This window comes from Leopardus geoffroyi, chromosome D2, assembly GCF_018350155.1.
Source record: "Leopardus geoffroyi isolate Oge1 chromosome D2, O.geoffroyi_Oge1_pat1.0, whole genome shotgun sequence".
NCBI classification, from domain to species: Eukaryota; Metazoa; Chordata; class Mammalia; order Carnivora; family Felidae; genus Leopardus; species Leopardus geoffroyi.
Window position 1 is genome coordinate 33,215,479 of NC_059334.1, and position 19,912 is coordinate 33,235,390.

The 19,912-nt window shown below is 42.5% G+C and overlaps 1 protein-coding gene across 9 annotated transcripts in view; it reads right to left on the minus strand.

Moving 5' to 3' along the window:
- Nucleotides 1-3,917: 3,917 nt before the first annotated feature.
- ASCC1 (activating signal cointegrator 1 complex subunit 1) overlaps nucleotides 3,918-19,912 on the minus strand; it is a 107,234-nt gene continuing 91,239 nt past the window's right edge. For 4 of the 9 annotated variants that reach the window (XM_045437694.1, XM_045437699.1, XM_045437692.1 and 1 more), the window contains exon 10: nucleotides 14,666-15,400. In XM_045437694.1, the coding sequence (XP_045293650.1) occupies nucleotides 15,260-15,400 (141 nt within the window). In that variant the 3' untranslated portion in view covers nucleotides 14,666-15,259. Of the gene's footprint in view, nucleotides 8,364-14,665; nucleotides 15,401-19,912 lie in introns of those variants that run through there. The other 5 variants (XM_045437696.1, XM_045437695.1, XM_045437700.1 and 2 more) reach the window with 5 other exon arrangements.

The window sequence follows — 19,912 nt, forward strand, 5'->3', positions numbered from 1 at the left end:
TAAGGGCCGTCACCCCTTTTGTTAGCTCTTCCTAGGGCAACCCTAAAAGGCAAACACGTTTGACCATTTCATCTGCCTTGAGGCTGCAAATTTGGAAAAGGCACATTTGTTCATGGTTTTGACTTCAAGTTGATTTTAATAAGCCACTGGGGAAGGGGGTTGCGGGGGGAGGCTGGTTTTGAGGTGTTCAGGTTTTTGTTAATATTGTGACCCTTATCATTACCTGTAGAAATGTGTTGACATACCAGTTGGAAAGGCTGGAGGCTGGGCAGTCCCAGGATCAGAGCAGAAATGGGGTGAGGCTTACATTACAGATAAATTGAAGAGGAAACAGAGAATCTGACAGGACAAAACATAAGGAACTTTTGGGACCCAAGCCCTAGATTGTGTTTTTATAAAAAGACTTGGCTGCTGTGATATTTTAAAAAAAAAAAGAAACAAAACAAAACAAAACAAAAAAAACAAAGGCATGAAACACATGATCTTAATCGGTAGGAAAAAAAACACAGGTAATACGGTTCGTAGTCACCCTGAATCTGGCCTGCCTGGGAATTCTGATCGCATCAATGGCTTGGGTTGGGATCCCTTTGGGAAAACAGAAAACAATAGCTCCTTTTCCGTGTTTTCTTTTTGCTTTGCGGTTGGATTTAGAGGTGGTGCTGCAGTGAGGCCCTGGCCATTGATCTCTTCATCTCCCAGTAAATAAAGCTACCTGGCCGGGTTTTATAGCAGCATGGTATAGTGGAAGAACACAGTCTGTTGTCAGACTGGGGGTGATCCCGCTTGTTAGCTGTGTTATTGGGCAAATTCCCTAATCTCGTTTCTATTACAGATTGCAGAAGATCTCAGAAGATTGCTGTGAAACTCATGCAAAATCACATATTAAGTGCTTGAGCACAGTGGGCATTTACAAAATGTTAGTTCTTCTCTCAGGTTGGGAAGAGAAGGCTCTGATGTACCATAGTTCTGAAGATGTGCTAAAACTTGCCATTTCCCCGCATCATCTCAATCCTAGTCTTCTAGCAAAGCTAAGTGTGGACCACCAAGGCACTGAGGCAGTAGATTCTAGATATAGCTCTCCCTTTCCAGTACTATCTCATGAAGTCCCTGATCTTCTAGAATTACCAAAGTTGCCTGATAAAGAGTTTGGAAAGGCACTGACAAGATGCCCATCAGTAAGACAATACATGTTTCCAGACTTTTGAAGGTCAAAATGTTTCCCACACTCCTGGGCAGCTCCTCCAGAGAAACTGGTCTTGGGCCACACCTTCAAGCTGGGTCAGTTGATTTGCCCTGAAAGCAAACCCACAGGAGTCCAGAACTGTTAGTTAAGCTAATAATAGGAAAGCTAATTTAGAAGAGAGAATCCAATTTTCCAGATGACAGGTAAAAGAGCTGTAGAAAATGGACAGTTGAAATTTATAAAGAAGAAAAGTTTTTCCCAAAGTATGAGAGAATTACTAGCAGGTCAGCCTTTTCAGACCAGTGGGCCCCAAAGCTGCTGGGTGTATTTGTTAAATGGTACGTATGTTTTATGCATTTTTCTGTTTGTATTTAATATTTAGCAATACAAAATGGAAGAACCCTCATTTCCAAATAAGAAATTTAAATCTAACCACATCTTTAAAACCATTTAATCTCATTTCTGGATGACTTCACAAGCATTAAAAAAATGCATAAAGATATTCAATCCAGAATTGTTTATAATAGCCATACCTGGAAACCAACTCATTGTCCATTACTCAGGGACCAACTAGTTAAAAGTATAATACATACACACAATGGACTAGTGCACAGACATTATAAATAATATAGGTAGGGGGCGCCTGGGTAGCTTAGTCGGTTGAGCGCCCCACTCTTGATTTCAGCTGGGGTCATGATCCCAGGGTTGTGGGATCAAGCCCCTTGTCGGGCTCTGTGATGAGCATGGAGCCTGCTTGGGATTCTCTCTCTCCCTCCCTCTGCGCTTGCTCTAAAATAACAAAATAATTAATAATAATAATGTAACCTGTATTGACAACTAATGTCCCACTATATATTGCCGGATGAGAAGAGCTTGTTACAGAAGCTCATGTGTAATATGATCCTATTTGGAAGAAGTATAGTGTAGTATAGCAGTTCTCAAACTTTTTGGTCTCAGGAGTCCTTTACACTAAAAGTGTATTGAGGAATCCTCAATAGAACTTTGGTTTATGTAACTTTGGTTTATGTAAGATATATAGATATAGATATCATCTATTGTACTTGAAAATAAAACTAAGCCTGCCTCTAAATTTTGCTGTGAACTTAAAACTGCTCTTTAAAAAGAATCAGATCTTTAAAGAAACCCCTGAGAATCAGGGAAAAAAATGCTTATTTAAAAAGAAGAGTAATGAACCCATTACATATTAACAAAATAACGTATTTTGTGAAACACAACTATATTCCCCCCCAAAAAAAATCTAGAAGAGGGCACTTACATTTTTGCAAGTTTCTTTAATGTCTGGCTCAAGACACACAGATTAGTTCCTGCGTTATAATCAGCATATTACTGGGGTGCCTGGGGGGCTCAGTCAGTTAGGTGTCCAACTTAATTTCAGCTCAGGTCACAATCTCATGGTTCGGGAGTTCAAGCCCCACATCAGGCTCCACACTTAGGAGTGTGGAGCCTGCATAGGATTCTCTCTCTTCCTTTCTCTCTTTTTGCCCCTCCTCCACTCATGCTCTCTCTCAAAATAAATAAATAAACTTAAAAAAAAAAAGCACAGGCATATTAGTTTGTTAGGACTGCCATAACAAAATACCACAAACTGGGTGGCTTAAACAATAGAAATGCATTTTCTCAAAGTTCTGGAGAGTAGAAGTCCAACATGAAGGTGTTGGTAGGCTTGGTTTGTCCTGAGGTCTTTCTTCCTGGCTTGCAGATAGCTAGCTGCCTTCTTGCTGTGTCACACATGATCTTTCCTCTGTGCGTGCAGATTTTTTTTTTCCATTGGTTGTCAAACAATCCTTTATTGAAATACTTTCTTTTCTAGTTCTTAACTGGACATTTCTCCACATCACTGTTCATGTCAGGAAGTTAGCAGCCATCAGCATTGCAGCCCCTGGATCAGGGCAAGGCAGAAGGAACTACCTCAATTGGGGCCTGCGCTAGAAGGTCAGTTTCACTGTAATCCTCAGACCCTTGCAATCACCGGTTGCCTTGGTGATGTCATTGCCAACCCTTTTTGAAGACAGACCCAGGGGGTGGACCTTGGAGGCCAGGGATCTGATGTTTCTTTGTGTGTCCAAAGTTCCTCTTCTTATAAGGACATCAGTCAGACTGGATTAGGGCTCACCCTAAAAGCCTCAGCCTCATTTTTACTTAATCACCTCTTTAAAGGCCCTGTCCCCAAACACAGTTGCAATTCTGAGCTACTGAGGGGTTAGGGCTTCAACATATAAATTCTCAGGCATGTAATTCAGTCCGTAACAGCAGATAAAACTGAAAACAGGTAGCTGGAGTACAGAAGTACTGAGAGCAAAAGGAGTTAAAGTCTAAAAACATAATGTAAACCTGCCAACTTTACAAAACTCTAGAAAACACAAAATATACAAGCACATATTCCATTAACCATCAGTGATGATGTCACCATGTCCCATAGCCTCTGGAAAACTCCACTGTACACTCATGAGAGAATGAGTGAAAAAGGCAAATAATACCTTAGTATTTTTAAGAAGATAGTGTGGACCACATACAGCCCTAAAAGGTTCTCAGGGACTCACAGGGGGTCCACGGATCACATTTTAAGAATTGGTGGTATAAGCTTGTTATGACCTCAGGCAAATTTCTTAACCTTGTGAAGCCTCAGTTTGTAAAATGAGGGTAATGAATAATACCAATTTAAGTGGGCTGTTGTAAAGATTAAATGAGCTTATACACAAATAAATGACAAATGTGAGCATTCCATGAATATTATTTATTATTTGTGAAAAACTAACAGTATGATATATGATATGTGCTTAAATGCATAGGGAGGACTAACCTCTGGAGGATGAAATTTGTTTTTAAAACAACATTTAAACTGAAGTATAAAATGCATATTGAAAAAAACATAAAGCATGAATGTACAACTAGATTATTTTTCACAAAGTGAATTTATTTTATCTTTTGTTTAAAAAACATTTTATTAGGGGTGCCTGGGTAGCTCAGTTGGTTAAGCCTCTGACTTCAGCTCAGGTCATGATCTCGCAGTTGGTGGGTTCAGGCCGCATGTCGGTTCTGTGCTTGGAGCCTGGAGCCTGCTTTGGATTCTGTGTCTCCCTCTCTCTCTCTGCCCCTTCCCTACTCACGCTCTGTCTCTCAAAACTAAATAAACATTGAAAAAAAATTTAAAAATTTTGTTATTAACAACCAAAAAGCTATTAATAAAACAGCCACAACAGCTATAGCATCCTGGGGCTTTGATATCCATGTTCCCTATAGGCATTAAGATAGAATTTGAGGGGCGCCTGGGTGGCTCAGTCGGTTAAGCTTCCGACTTTGGCTCAGGTCATGATCTCATGGTCCGTGAGTTCAAGCCCCGCGTCGGGCTCTGTGCTGACAGCTCAGAGCCTGGAGCCTGCTTCAGATTCTGTGTCTCCCTCTCTCTGACCCTCCCCCGTTCATGCTCTGTCTCTGTCTCAAAAATAAATAAATATTAAAAAAATTTTTTGAGGGGGGCGCCTGGGTGGCTCAGTCGGTTGAGCGGCCGACTTCAGCTCAGGTCATGATCTCGCGGCCCGTGAGTTTGAGCCCCGCGTCGGGCTCTGTGCTGACAGCTCAGAGCCTGGAGCCTGTCAGATTCTGTGTCTCCCTCTCTCTGACCCTCCCCTGTTCATGTTCTGTCTCTCTCCGTCTCAAAAATAAATAAACGTTAAAAAAAATTTTTTTTTTTTAAATAAAATAAAATTTTTTTAAAAGAATTTGAAAGGTGTTTCTCAACTCAATATACCTCTGGTGCCATCGGATTCCTGTCAGCTCCAGGAAAAGAGCACAACACAAAAGCGAACCTGAAGCAAACTTTGTGTCTTTATGAAGCTGGATTCTCATCAATGTCCAATGTAGTAAACTCTGGAGCTCACTTAAAAAAATAACCACTATAAGTAACATTTATCATGTTTCTACCATGGGTAAGGAGTTCATCTGGGGCAAACTGTGTCCCCTCCAAAAAAAATCAAAATTATTCTCCATGCCAAAATTCCTTATATAACAGCACAGATCTTGTGTAATAATTGCAGTGGGATTGTCTTCCCTCCTCCTCTTTGAGGAGCTCGGTGAAGTCAGTGCCTCAAAAACTGGCTGGAGTGATGTTAGCTGCAATTTAACTCTACTTCAATACAGGATGAAATACTAACTGATAATATTTAAGGAGATTTGATTATAAACACAGCAGATCTTCCAATACGAACCGCATTACAATTTGGTGAGAGGGGACCCTGAATCTTGAGAGATTCTTATGAATTTCTACAACTTACAAGATTCTAGGAAATACAAAAATACATAAGCACACGCTCCATTAACCATCAGAGTGATGATGTCACTACGTCACGTAGCCTCTGGAAAAATCCACCATAAAGTCGTGAGAGGAGACTGAAAGAGGTAAATTACTTGTGAAAAATTACTTAATAATACAATATGTCCTTAAAATGCACAGTTGCCTCTAAATTTTAAATAACAGAAGTTCCGATTCTATTATGAATTTAGGATTTGGGGGTGCTTGGCATGTGGCTCTTCATCTCAGGGTTGTAAGTTCGTGCCTCACATTGGGTGTAGGGATTACTTAAAAAATAAAATCTTAAAAAAAAAAAAGAATTGAGGATTTGGTATATAAAGTTACATTTTCCAAAGATAAAAAAATTTACTAGAAACACAAGTCATAAATCTCCAAAATCATCCAAAATAAGACCTCTTTAGGGGTATCTGGGGGGCTCAGTCAGTTAAGTATCCGACTTCAGCTCAGGTCATGACCTCATGGTTCCTGAATTCGAACCCGCATCCGGCTTTCTGCTATCAGCATGGAGCCTGTTTCAGATCCTGTCTCCTTCCCTCTCTCTCTCTCTCTTGCTGTCCCTCCCCCACTTGCACTCACTCATCTCTCTCTCTCTCAAAAATAAATAAACATGAAAAAACATTAAAAACAAAACAAGACATCTTTACTTCCTGGGCAAGGCTGCCCAGTGGTGGGTGGCAGAAAGAAGGCCGTAAGAGAGATGCGCGGAGATGAGGTGAGGGCACCAAACTCCACTGTCAACGTTGCTATGCAGCACAATCTCTGGGAGAACTCGTTGCACCGTGCACACCGCACCATCCAACCACTGAAGGTAAACGAGATAAAATCTCATGTTACTAAGTGTTTGGGGAAAAACCAACCCTGCAGGCACGAACATGTAAGTTCTAGAGGAACGGTTAACAGCTATGCCAGCAACTAAGTGATGGCAACACTGTGTCCCGACATACGTTGACTAAGGGAGTCAAACTAAAACTGTGTAAGAGTGAAAGAAAAACAGTAACTCTGGAAATTCATTTATTCACAAGTGATCTGGGCAGTCGCACTGATAAGCAAACCTGAGTGTTCTACACAGCCCTTACTAGGCAGTGGCCTTAATGCACAGGGTTCAGAATCACACTTTTCAAACAGAAAGAATCAAGAGTAAGGAATGAAGGAAAGAGAAAGAGGGGACATGGAGGGAGAAGAAATGTGAAGAGGAGAGGAAGGTGAGAGCGAGGCTGGAGCAAGGAAGGGAGACGGTCCTTCCGCAGCTGACTCTGCTCCGTGGAACCGTGCACGGCCCTGCTGATGCCATCGCTGTTTCTACTGCTGCTGCCCCGCGGAGTTGACACACAGGAGCTATGATACTGCAACTCCATCACTGGCCTGGGAAGGCTGGGGGTGGGGGGGTAGGATAAGGAACAGGAATCCAACAAACATAAAAGGGTACCAACTTCAGAAGAAAAAGGACAGACCAAAGTAAAAGATCAAAAAAAAAAACGTGATGTTATTTTGCTGAAGATAAAACTGAGTAGTAAAGGAACTGAAAGCAGGATCAGGAAGAGGTATCTGTACAGCCGTGTTCACAGAGGACTGTTCACGACAGTCAAGGAACCCAAGCATCCATCGGTGGCTGAATGGATAAACAAAACACAGGGTACACGTAAAACAAAATATTATTTGGCCTTTCTTAAAGGGAGGAAATTCTGACATGCACTACACAACGTGGATGAACCTTGAGGACGTCATGCTAAGTGAAATAAGCCAGTCACAAAAAGACAAATACCATATGATTCCACTCATATGCGGTATCTAAAGCAGTCAAGCTCATAGAAAGAGAAAGCAGAAGGGTGGCTGCCAGAGACTTGGGGGAGGGGGACACGGACAGTTGTTTAATGGGTATAGTTTCAGATTTGCAGGATGAGAAAGTTCCGGAGATGTTTCACAACAACGTGAATATACTTACTACTACTGAACTACATACTTACAAAGAAATGGTTAAGATGGTAAACTTTATGTCATGTGTTTTTTACCACAAAGGAATTCTGGGTAGTGATTAAAAGTTACAGTACAAAGGGAAGTAAAAATCAAACCTGGTTAAAACTGGAGACATTCGATTTACGTGGAGATGGTAATAAAACCATGTCTTTAAAACTCTCTTTTAAGGTTAGAGTGGGAGAGAGCCAAAGCATAAGAGACTCTTAAAAACTGAGAACAAACTGAGGGTTGATGGGGGGGGGGGTGGGAGGGTGGGGAGGGTAAGTGGTGGGTAGTGAAGAGGGCATCTTTTGGGATGAGCACTGGGTGTTGTATGGAAACCAATTTGACAATAAATTTCATATATTAAAAAATAAAAATAAAAAAATAAAACTCTCTTTTAAAGTGTTAATGTGAAAGAGCTTAACGGCTGGGGCAAAATCAGTATGTGTATAAGAAATAATGCGAATCTTAGCTCCAGTGGGCTTGAGAGGTACGTTTCCAGAGAAGAGCTTCAGAAAGAAAGTAGACCCTGTGAAAGAGGAACAAGCCAAGGGTTCCAGACACAAGTTCCCCTTGTGCCCACAACCACCTGGGCTGACCGGCAGTTTGCTGACTGTGGACAAGTATTATATCAGAGACCATGCTGTGTTGTGGGGAACCACCCGGGAAAGTCACCATCCAAATTTCCACATCCCTCATCGGCAATAAAAACAAAGATCTTCTTTCCCCTGGCACCTCGGGAGGATGTTCAATTTTTGGCGCTTCCCAAGATCCTCCTCAAGAGAAGTCAATTTGCCCACAGGAGGCGTAGTTCCCAAAGCTGTCTACCGTGAACCTCTGAGAGATGTGAATGGAATTGAGCTTCAGGGTGCCAAAGTAGAAGTTCTCAAAGAGCTGAAAAGAGAGAATACAAATCCGAATGAGTGTCCAAAGAAAACTACAGGTGAAAAGAGCAAATAGCAGATTCTCTTGTAAAAAACACTGCAACAGTCCCAACAAACCTCTCATGCTTTTTCTTTTCAGTATTTATTCTGAAAAACGATCCTGGATGTGGGTGGGAGTGAGAAAAGAACAGTAGCTCTTCTCTCCGGTGAATTAAAAAAAAATTTTTTTTTTCAATATTTATTTTTGAGAGAGAGAGAGAGAGAGAGAGACACACACACACATAGTGTGAGCAGGGGAGGGGCAGAGAGAGAGGGAGACCCAGAATCTGAAGCAGGTTCCAGGCTCTGAGCTGTCAGTACTGAGCCAGATGTGCGGCTTGAACCCACAAACTGTGAGATCATAAGCTGAAGTTGGACCCTTAACTGACTGAGCCACCAAGGTGCCCTGAATTTTAAAGCCTCCTCTAACAAAATGCACTAGGGGAAGAGAGCTGAAAAGTCAATTTTAAAATTTATCTGCTGAGCAGCTCTGACCAAGAACTTATAACAAACACCCTGACTCCCAGGGCCCAACAAAGCTGTCTCTATGATTTTCAGCAGCCCTGACTTGACAGGACCCTCGATGGGATCTTATGACAGTCAAGAGAAAATTTGATACGGTACCTTCCTCCAACTAGTCAACAACATTTGGTAGAAGCACTGACTAAAATAAATAGAAGATAAGGTTCCTAACCCAGGAGTGATCCTGACAACCTCGTGAGGAATACAGAACACTTATATATACCAAATAGTCTTCTACTGGATGATATTACATGTGCAAACGATAATATATTTTTAAAAAAATGGGGCGCCTGGGTGGCACAGTCGGTTAAGCGTCCGACTTCAGCCAGGTCACGATCTCGCGGTCCGTGAGTTCGAGCCCTGCGTCAGGCTCTGGGCTGACGGCTCAGAGCCTGGAGCCTGTTTCGGATTCTGTGTCTCCCTCTCTCTCTGCCCCTCCCCCGTTCATGCTCTGTCTCTCTCTGTCCCAAAAATAAATAAACGTTGAAAAAAAAAATTGTTTTTTACATTTATTTATTTATTTTTTTTTTAATTTATTTACTTTTGAGAGACAGAGACAGAGTGTGAGCAGGGGAGGGGCAGAGAGAGAGGGAGACACAGAATCCGAAGCAGGCTCCAGGCTCCGAGCTGTCAGCACAGAGCCCAACGCAGGGGCTCAAACCCATGAACCGTGAGATCATGACCTGAGCTGAAGTCGGACGCTCAACTGACTGAGCCACCCAGGCACCCCAAAAATGATAATATTTATCAACAACCTTCCACCTGACTTGGATTCAAGCTAGCATCCTAAAGTAAGTTTATATTATAATTCTTCACTTTTTGAAAAAATATTTTATTTTTTTAGAGTAGGCTCCATATCCAACTTGGGGCTTGAACTCATGACCCCAAGATCAAGAGTCACATGCTCTACCCTCTAGCAACTGAACCAGCCAGGTGCCCCAATTCTTCACTCTAAAAGCTTTCAAGGGTATCAGAGAGAGGGATGAGTCATACTCTGAGAGGGACCGGCCCTTGTGATTAGCACAATTATAAGGCAGAATCTAAAATGATAATCAGAACTCATCCCTGCTTAGGAAAATTAACTGCTTAGATAACGTTGTTTAAGTGTAAAGGGTCTGCCGTCTGTTAGGATACAAGAGTTGCCGTTTCTTAAAATGTCAGTAAAATCTCAAGAAAGTCTTTTAATACACAAACCCAACAATGCTTGGGGAGAACCTAGGATGGGACGTTTGCACATAAGCAAGTGACCGTCTCTTCACTTATTTTTACACAAGCTCCACAGCCATGGACTTCAATAGCTGTTGCCTTTCCTCTTCCTGCAATTAATGACCTAGCAAAATGCCTGGGGTTCATTAAAGGCTAACTTTATAAAGCCCCGTAAATATTGATCCTTCGACATGACATCAACTTGACCCCAAAGATCTATTTAGAGGTTGTATGCTGCATTGTCTTGTCTTTCAGAAAGGTGATCAGCTCTTGCCTGCATTGATTTATACAATTAACTTCTCTTCCTGGCTTTGGCAGCCTGTTCAAACCATATCCACCCTTTTGTGTAAAGAAATACAGCCCGAAACGGTTATCTGCTAATCCCTTTGCTGAACATTAATTTGAAGTGAAAGCCATGTCGACAAGACTGGCAGATTTATAGCTTTGCAAACCAAAGCCTTCTACATGCTAAAAAGGTATCACCAAAGGGGCAATAAAAGACAAGACAAAACTAAACTAAAAGGGAACTCATAACACTTTCAACAAGTTACTTTTTAAGGATTAGCAGCCTATGGGTGGGTCCTCTACCTTCCATTCCCTCTGCCTATGTTTCTAAGTGACAGAGCCACAGCTGGGAGCTGGCAAGTGATACCCCTGTAACTTTACCTTCCCTTATGTGGATAACCCGTAGACGGCATGATCTGCCAGAGAGATCCTCATGCTTTAGGTTTAAAGTAAATAGTAAATATGGTGATAAGAGCAGCCTGGGAGAGTGCTGCAGTCAGCATAAACTTACACCCGGCACACGGGAGCTGCATGACTGTGCGTAGATGATACCACCCGCTGTACGAGATCAGAGTGGGCAAAAATCCAGTAAGAGGAACAAGTCAAAGTACCTTCCTTATAAACTGTAAGGTGCTCTTGAAAATTGAGTATTTCCTAAGATGGTTTTGACATCTCTCTGTTCTCTCTAACCCTGAACTTGTTTTACCTTTCTGAGTAGCCATCCTCTTTCATACCTTTTGATAATACCATAAATGGATTTCTTACCCAGAAACCCCTAGGGTGGTGCTAATCTTCCTTTAGCCTCTCCTATCTCCATGTTCTTTTTCTCTCTGTATGTTGATGAGGATTTTGTAACAATTTGTCAGTTATCGTATTGTTTAGTCCTTGTATCTTTAGTCTTAAGCCTTTCTTTCAGTTCTGTCAACTATTTCTAGTGACTCATTAAAATATAAGCTCTACAGAGGAAGGATCTTTTATGTTATTCACAGCTGAATGGCACCACACACTGGAACCGCACCTAGTAGGATGCATGTGATCAATAAATATTTGCTGGAGACAATGACAACAAAAACTCATGCTGCATATGTCTGTGAACATTATGTCTGAAAAGAGAAAGTATGACATGGCCTTGTTGGCAACAGATTTAAATGTCTTATTTACATACAGGTCACCATCTAGGAATCCTTGAACAGGACTCGCCAAAGCTATATTCCCTCTAATCGTGCCTCAACTGTTAACTAGTTGTCAAGAAAGAATTTGTAGTTAGTAATGGAAATTTCGTGTACTCCTTTAAATTTCTATGTATTTCTTATTTGTCAAAGCCTAGACCCCTTTCTTAGCTCCAATTCCTGATCTGAAATGTCACCGAGTACCTGATGTGATGCATTTTTATGCAAAGGCATGCGATTTGGTTCTGTCTCCCAGGTGCTTACCATCTAGTTAGGGAGACAGGGTGTGAATCAGAAGAGAGAAACATGGATGACACGGGTGTGTCTACCTCGCGAAAAGTTACTGACTTACTCTGTGATCTAGGTACTTTTCTGTAGTATGTCCTGCTTCAATGAAAAAGTTTACCGAAGACGACAAAGGTGGCAAAGGTTAAGTGTGAGAGGGGAGGTACAGGCAATCAGTAAATGCATCAAGGCAAGAAAACAATGGGCGCTGAGGTTGGGCACCTAAGACAGCCATCTAGAGGAGACGGGAACTGAGCTGGGGCTTGCAGCAAGTATAAGACTCAGAAAACAGAAGGAGGAGATTAGCATGAAGGCAGAAATGGGCATGGGCAGCAGGGTCAAGCAGACCAGGTTAGGTGTTTGGAGGGTCCCTGAAGAATCATAGTGAGAAAGACTAAGGGACCCTGAGGGTCCAGTTCAGAAGTCAGACTCCATTCTAGATGGTGGAGAGCCACTGAAGGTCTCTGAGCAGGTTGGTGGCCCAACATGAAACCCTGTTTTAGGGAAATTGATCTGGGTGTGGTATACTGTGCCGAATGGATGAGGGAACAAGACAAAGTAAAGGAAACCAGGGCAGCAGCTCAGTCATGACAGAGATTAGTAGTTGCATGACTGGAAAGACTGGAGCAGAGATACTCTGCTCTGAATGAAACACAGAAAAGACTCAGTGACTTTCTGGAGATGGGGGAGTCAGGAAAAGGAGATAAGAAAAATCCTGGATGACAAAGTAAATATGAGGGTACCATGGACAGTAACAGAGCATTTCTGAGAGGGAGCTATCTTATGGGGAAAGACAAAAATTTCAGGTCTGTTTACACACTCATGGCCGTTTCTTTGGCAACATGTGTCCCAAGCCCCGCTCCAACCTTAAGTTTTCCCGTTTTGCTTGGAGTATATATGTATTCACAACATGAAATCTGTAGCACAGTTAAATGGAAGCATATCACCATAAAAAACTTTACAACTGTCTATTGTTTTAGTGACTAGTAGTTCTTCTTTTTTTTTTTTTTTTCAACGTTTATTTATTTTTTGGGACAGAGAGAGACAGAGCATGAATGGGGGAGGGGCAGAGAGAGAGGGAGACACAGAATCGGAAACAGGCTCCAGGCTCTGAGCCATCAGCCCAGAGCCCGACGCGGGGCTCGAACTCACGGACCGCGAGATCGTGACCTGGCTGAAGTCGGACGCTTAACTGACTGCGCCACCCAGGCGCCCCGACTAGTAGTTCTTTATATAGTAGAGAAGTAAACCCTTTTGTCTATGGTATGAATTGCAAATATATCCCCCCTTCCTTTGTCATTTGTCTTTTGACTTCCCTTATGGTGGTTTTTACCAGGTCCATTTAAATTTTTATGAACTCAAATGTATTGTAACAGGAGATTCTTTTTTTTTTTTTTTTAAAGTAGGCTTCAGGCCCAATGCGGAGCCCAACGCAGGGCTTGAACTCATAACCCTGAACTGATCAAGATCTGAACTGAGATCAAGAGTTGGATGCTTGGGGCGCCTGGGTGGCACAGTCGGTTAGGCGTCCGACTTCAGCCAGGTCACGATCTCGCGGTCCGTGAGTTCGAGCCCCGCATCAGGCTCTGGGCTGATGGCTCAGAGCCTGGAGCCTGTTTCCGATTCTGTGTCTCCCTCTCTCTCTGCCCCTCCCCCGTTCATGCTCTGTCTCTCTCTGTCCCAAAAATGAATAAACGTTGAAAAAATTAAAAAAAAAAAAAAAAAGTTAAAAAAAAAAAAAAAAAAAAGAGTTGGATGCTTAACCAACTGAGCCACCCAGGTGCCCCCAAAATAGGAGATTTTTTTAACAAAGTTACCAATGCCGGTATTATTAAATGTCTATTAAAAAATCAGAGTGAACAGTACATATGTATTGACAACACTAATAAAATAAAGATTGTTACTGGCCAACTTACTGGGCAAGTATGTGTGCCAGGCATTATGCTTTGGGCTTCATGAGTCCATCTGACTGGATCCTCAAAACCCCAAGGAGCAGATACTAATTATTAGTTCCCATGTTATAGCTGAACTTGAAGTTTAAAAGGCTTAAGTAACTTGCCCACAGGTACATGGCCAATAAAGGGTGCAAAAGTGAGATTCATAAAGCTGGAAAAGAAAAAGAAAGGCAAATGGAGATGTAAGCCTAGGCAGCCTAACTTTCTGGAACCTGGGCTCCTGTACCCCTGCACCCCCAGCCCCTTTCTGTGGGTGGTGCTCCTTCCAACACCCCAGCTCAAGCCCCAGTGAGGGCACCCCAGCCAGTCACGCTGAGGTGACTGAAATGAGCACATTCTTTCACCTGCTACTCCTACTTTCCTTGCCACCTTTGTATCCGGAACCTGCTGTGGGATTGCTCTAGTTCAGCTGGAAGAATTCTACTGGAATTCTGGATGAACATAAGCACAAGTGGCTCTATTTAATTAGGTACCTGAGACAGGAAAGAGGAAAGAGCTTAAACTCAAAAAAATTCTCTCTAGCCTAAAGTAGTTCAGGAAGAGCAAAGCAGTCTATTGTTTGGGAAATAAAAGACCTAACAGGAAAAATTTAAATTAAAAAAGAATCATGTTGAGGTATTTAAATCATGCTGAGTTTTTTCTCCTCACTCTTGTTTTATAACAACTCCCTTGGGAATTTTGAAACCTAAGCCACTTTCTTTCTGAAAACATCTCTGACACACACTCACACAGAGCCCTGTTGTGCTGGAAGCCAGCATTTTAAAAAAAAGCCTGCTGTACAGGAACATAACGATAAACAGCTACACAAAACTACAAATATTTGATAAGGAAATAAAATTAGAATTTAAGACTTCAAACATTCGTGATACTACTTGTAATTAATAAGTACCAAACTGGACAATTTAAGAAGAAAAACGTAAATCTAAGTAAGTATAAATACAACATTTGAAAACTGTTGTGCACGCAGCTGCTATCCTTCACCGAATACTCCCAGTATCTTTAGAAAAGTGAACAAACCTTTCCTTTCACCAAGTAAAGACAGAAGTGTGGATTATCAAGATGCAACATTTTTGCTCTGTTAAAAAATAAATAAATAAAAGCAGGCCCCAAATGGAGTCACCTATGCTAAGCCCGACGCCAGCAAAGACTTAATAACTAACCTCACTACAGTTTCAGCCTCTCCCAGGAATGTGACCTTTCACCAATCTGGAATTACCTGGTAAGTACTGGCGAGGTCATCTGCCTGACAGACCCCTGCCTTCACCTTAAAGGAAGGTGACCTTGCCTGAAACAAACCATTCTTTGCTAGAAACTGCTTTCTCGCACCCAACTCCCTTCTTCCAATAAAAGCCTTCCATTTTGTACGTCTCCTTGGAGCTCCTTTTTATCTGCAAGGATGGAATGCTGCCGGATTCATGAATCATTTAATAAAGTCAATCAGATCTTTAAATGTACTCAGTTGAATTTTGTTTTTTTAATAGGTCAAAGCCAAGGCTTCCATGACAGATAAAATCCAACCATCCTGCTTTCCTCTGTTCACATGATCTGTGAAGCCTATCATTTCTTAGTTTGTACATGTTTGTTTCCTAGAGAGAACACAGAGAGAATTATTGATTTCTAGTAATGTCATGGTATACACTGAAAGAAAACAAACAGCAAGATTTAAAGGCTAACTGTGGTCATTTTTCCTTGCGTTCCTTTCAGACCTCCTACTTCTCCCTTCCTAGGACCTGTGACAAAACCACGAAAGACCAGAAATAACTCCATGTGTGACTAGGCTGCAAGATGAGACTAAAAGTCTCTGACACAGGTGGGAAGAGGGTGGAAAGGGGCCTTCTATCTGTGACCTCAAGCCACAGAACTGAATGAATGGCCGATCCTCAACAGCACAATGACAAATCTGTTGGGGACCTCTGCCCAACTGGCTTCCCAAATGAGGCTTGTTCCCTCTCTTCCATCTTAGAGTAGTGGCCTCCTCTCTCCAAAGATCTCTCTTTTACGGAAATCCAATTCTTGTGCTGAGAGGCCCCAGGGAACTATATGCTGTCCAACATGACTACACTGTGAGGAAATTCAGTTTTGAAGTCCAAAATAAAGATCCAACGTATAGAAGTCCTGTGAAATGTATACTCATTCCTGGTAGATGTGAGTTAAACTAACCCTTAGAACATAAAGAAAGTAGTGCAACAGAAAATAAGTACTGGTGTTCAGTTAATGCAAGTATGTAGATGGATGTGCCGGGTCCCATTTCTCCAGAAGAAGGGATGTTTCCTATTGTTTTCATGTATAGCAATCAGACTTTTGAGACCCAAAGTAAACAGCAACGTCAAGAGCATGATACTCTGAGGTTTTCCCCAGTGTTTTTCTTCCGTAATCTGTTTTACCAAGTTCTACTTTTTTACAATTACCCCGTTTTCAGATAAGAGTAACAGTAATAACACTATTTTGTACTTAATAACAATGCTTACCCACCTGCCTCCCTAGCAGGGAGGATGGTATGAGCATGAATGGAAGATAGTCTGACAAGCACTTGGGGTTCTGTAGGAAGGCAATCCCAGCATGAAGCCTTGCTGTGGTTAAATCACACCTTTCCTCTAAGGATCTAAAAGTATCTCAATAAGCCCAGCTCATTAACCCTTCAAAAAATTGCTGTGATGTAAACCAGAGCTGAGCTTTATTAGCTCCATTTCAAAGAAAGGAACCAGATAGGCCAGAACCACTAACACTGGGATATAAATTTAAGAGACCCCAGGACCAGACCCAGAACATGGGCCAGTAGAAGGCCACACCCACAAGCCAGTGTGTTTTGAGGGCCACGGTTCGAATAACAAATCTGTGCCAAAGAATGCCAAGTGGAGAAGTGCCATCCTTGGGCTACGTGTGTGAATCAGACTGCAAAGAAAGTGTTCACGTGGCTCTGTGGCCAAGAATGAGAAACAAATGATGTGAAAAACGATCAGCACGGCCCCTGGCAGATCCTGTCTGAAAAGCAACAGAACAAATAACGGTATATGTCAGAAATGCTCTTCATGAAATTGGCCTGCACGTCCAAGAGGAAGGCTTTAGGTAGTAGACAGAAAGTAATGGACACCGGACTGAAAATATAATAGGTCTGAAGAATATCACAGCTCTGCATAGGTCACAGTACTAATCTCACTTAGAATTAGGATCACAAATAAAGGTTTTTTCCCACAAATAAGCTTTATTTCAAAGTTTTGTTAAAATTCCCCTCACCTAAGGAAAAAAAAAAGATTCTGGATCTCTGCCCAGGTAGCATGCAATTCAAATTCTCAAGCCTTTCGGTACTTTACATTTTTCTTCTGGCTACATGCGACATTACTTCTGAAGCGAGTAAATGTGGGAGATAGGAGACAAGAAGGAAAACGGAGATCCAATGCATCCAGGGGTCAAAAAAAAAAAGCCTCCCATCTACTTTTAAAATACTCATAAAGACTGTACTCCTATGGATTCTTCCTAAATATCACAAAAGAACACAACTGAGCCTATTCATACTAAGCCGTGTTCCTCTACACACAGACAAAACACAAATTGGTCTGAAAACCAGAGATAGAAACTTTTCTATTGAGAGAGAGGTCAAAATGGTTCTTAGGGCGGACTAATGCTTTCCTGTCAATGACCACATAACCACTCTTTCCCCCAATTTCTCCATCTTTAAGCAGTGACAATGCTTTACAAGGATGTGCTGCACTACAGCAAGATCAATTATGAGATGGAATTTTGAGCTCTGATTACGATCATCACTCACTGACTATAACCATTAATCCATCATCATAGGAACCAAAGAGCAGAGTTTCCTTTAAAGAAAAAAATGAAAAGGTTTAGTAGGAACTGTGACAACTTACAGCCTCTGCAGTCATCATCTGGTCTCACAGGGCTGTAGTATTTTTAAAGACTGGAATAGGGACACTGCCTTCAGAATAAACAGACTGGAATAGGAACACCTACTTCAGAATAAAAGACAGAGTGGCCGGCAGGTACTTATTTTCCTAGAATCATCTCCAAATACAGCCCTAACTCTGCCCAAAATGCCACTTTTCATGTCTGAAACCACAAACTGCAGTGAATCAAGTGGTGAGAGGGCCAATAATAATAGCTAATAATAGCCAATACAGAGAGGACATAATGTACTTCCAGAAGGCCTGGGACACCGCAGCCCCAGGGAGCAAGGTGAAGGCCAGTCTGTGGGAGGAGGTCCCGATAACATCAGTGCCTGCATCGGGACCGCGGCAAGAAGGCTGTGAATCAGTGGAGTAGCTCTTCTACCATCGGCACGTCACTCCTGCTTCTGCACACATCCGTTAAAGGGGCACCAAGAGCCGGCACGTCACCAGAGCACAAGTCCCATCTCCAGTGACCCAAAGGGCTCCTTACACGGAATGGGAATGTGAACGTGAACGTGAGAGTCCTTCGTTCACTGGGCTCTCCCGGACCACCTGCCTGTCTTAGCCACAGTGAGCATGAGGGATGTTAACAGCATGACCCGAGGAGGCACCAGGCAGAAGCCAGCCAGACACAGCCAGGGAATACAGGCTTCAAAACTTCCCTCAAATCATCACTCAGGGTTGCACTTTTGGATGTTTGGCCTGAGCCTCACTGCTGACATAAGGATTATCAAGTTTAGTTTAAGACTCTGCTGGTAAGGCCAAATGACCTATTAGAGAGTGAATTAAAACAGCTACACACAAACAGGATGCCAGGCAGTTCTGCTGAGCACCTCAATACTCAAAATGCCAAGGGACTTCCCCTCCCTGCAGGGCTGTTCAATTTTAAAAAGCAGCAGGAAAAAAATGCGGGGTGGAGGTAGAAGGAAGGAAGAGGGAGGAGGCCATGCTGCCAGGGCTGCAGAGTCTGGACCAACCCTGCACGCAAAAGCACGCTCTGCCCTGGTTCCACAGCAGCAGGTAGAATTACCATCAGAGATGGGCAGCTGGGAGTTCGTTCGGCTACAAAATCTATTCCAGAGAAGGCGTTGCCTCAGGGCATAGATATTACTGCCTCAGCAGGGCAAAACTGCCGCTGGTGGCTCCTGGCTAGCAGAGGCTCTTCCAGGCCCCCGGGAGGTGGCTTTTCAGAACGAATGTAGCTAATATTTCTGCAGATAAATTCTTGCCCTCGGAAGAAGGCCTCTTCACGGTCACTCAAATATGTCACCTCTCTTATTTTCAGTTTGGTAATCATCCCTCAGATATTATTTGTAATTATCCCTCAAACAAAAAAATGCAACAGAAGAGAAGTGTTTGATCTCTGTATTATATATCAGACAGGAGGCGCAAGTCAGCAGAAAGAAATCCCTGAAAGGGAGCATGGGGGACAGCAGCAGAGATGGTTTCTTCTTGGTCTGCGTGTCTCTAGGCAAGTGGCGTTAGGGAGGCTGGGCATAAAGGGGCTGACTCCTGTGCCGAGCAACACATTCAGAAAAAGAACAACGTGAGAGGGGAGAAAACAAGGTCATCAGGCTCCGTCCACTCTGTTCCAACTTTTCCAACGTGAGAGCAGCATCCAGAAGCTGAGCGAATCAGATGGCCCTCAGCAACATCAGACAGTGGCAAGAGTATAAATACGTACAAATAACAGTTGTCCAAATAATAGCTGAGGTTGTAGTGGTTCCCGGGAAGATGAGAGAGAGGTTGTCACATGTTATCCTGGATTTTCAACTAAGTCATCTTATTACACAGGGAGGCATGAAATACTTCGTCCTCTGGCAGAACCACAGCCCCAGCAGCACCAATGCAGCATTATGTATTATGACACACACTTAGTTGTCCATAACTCAGTTCAGACGGCCTCCTTCCCCTCTGCAAAGGGCTATACCTCAAATAAGCAAAAGGCCTCGGAAGCCCTGCCACACTTCAGGAGTTAGGAGAACAAGACCTCTATAATTTAAGAAAATGGTGTCAATGTTTTAATCCACAACTGAGAGGGTCAACTCTGAATTGGTGTTTTGGCTGATTTACATCCTGTGTTTTCACTTTTAACTTGTAATAATGTTCACATTTGAGCATGAATTGGAAAACTGTTTCATCCTTGGGATATGGGAAAGAGGACATTGTTCTTAATTAGTCATCAACTTAATATGT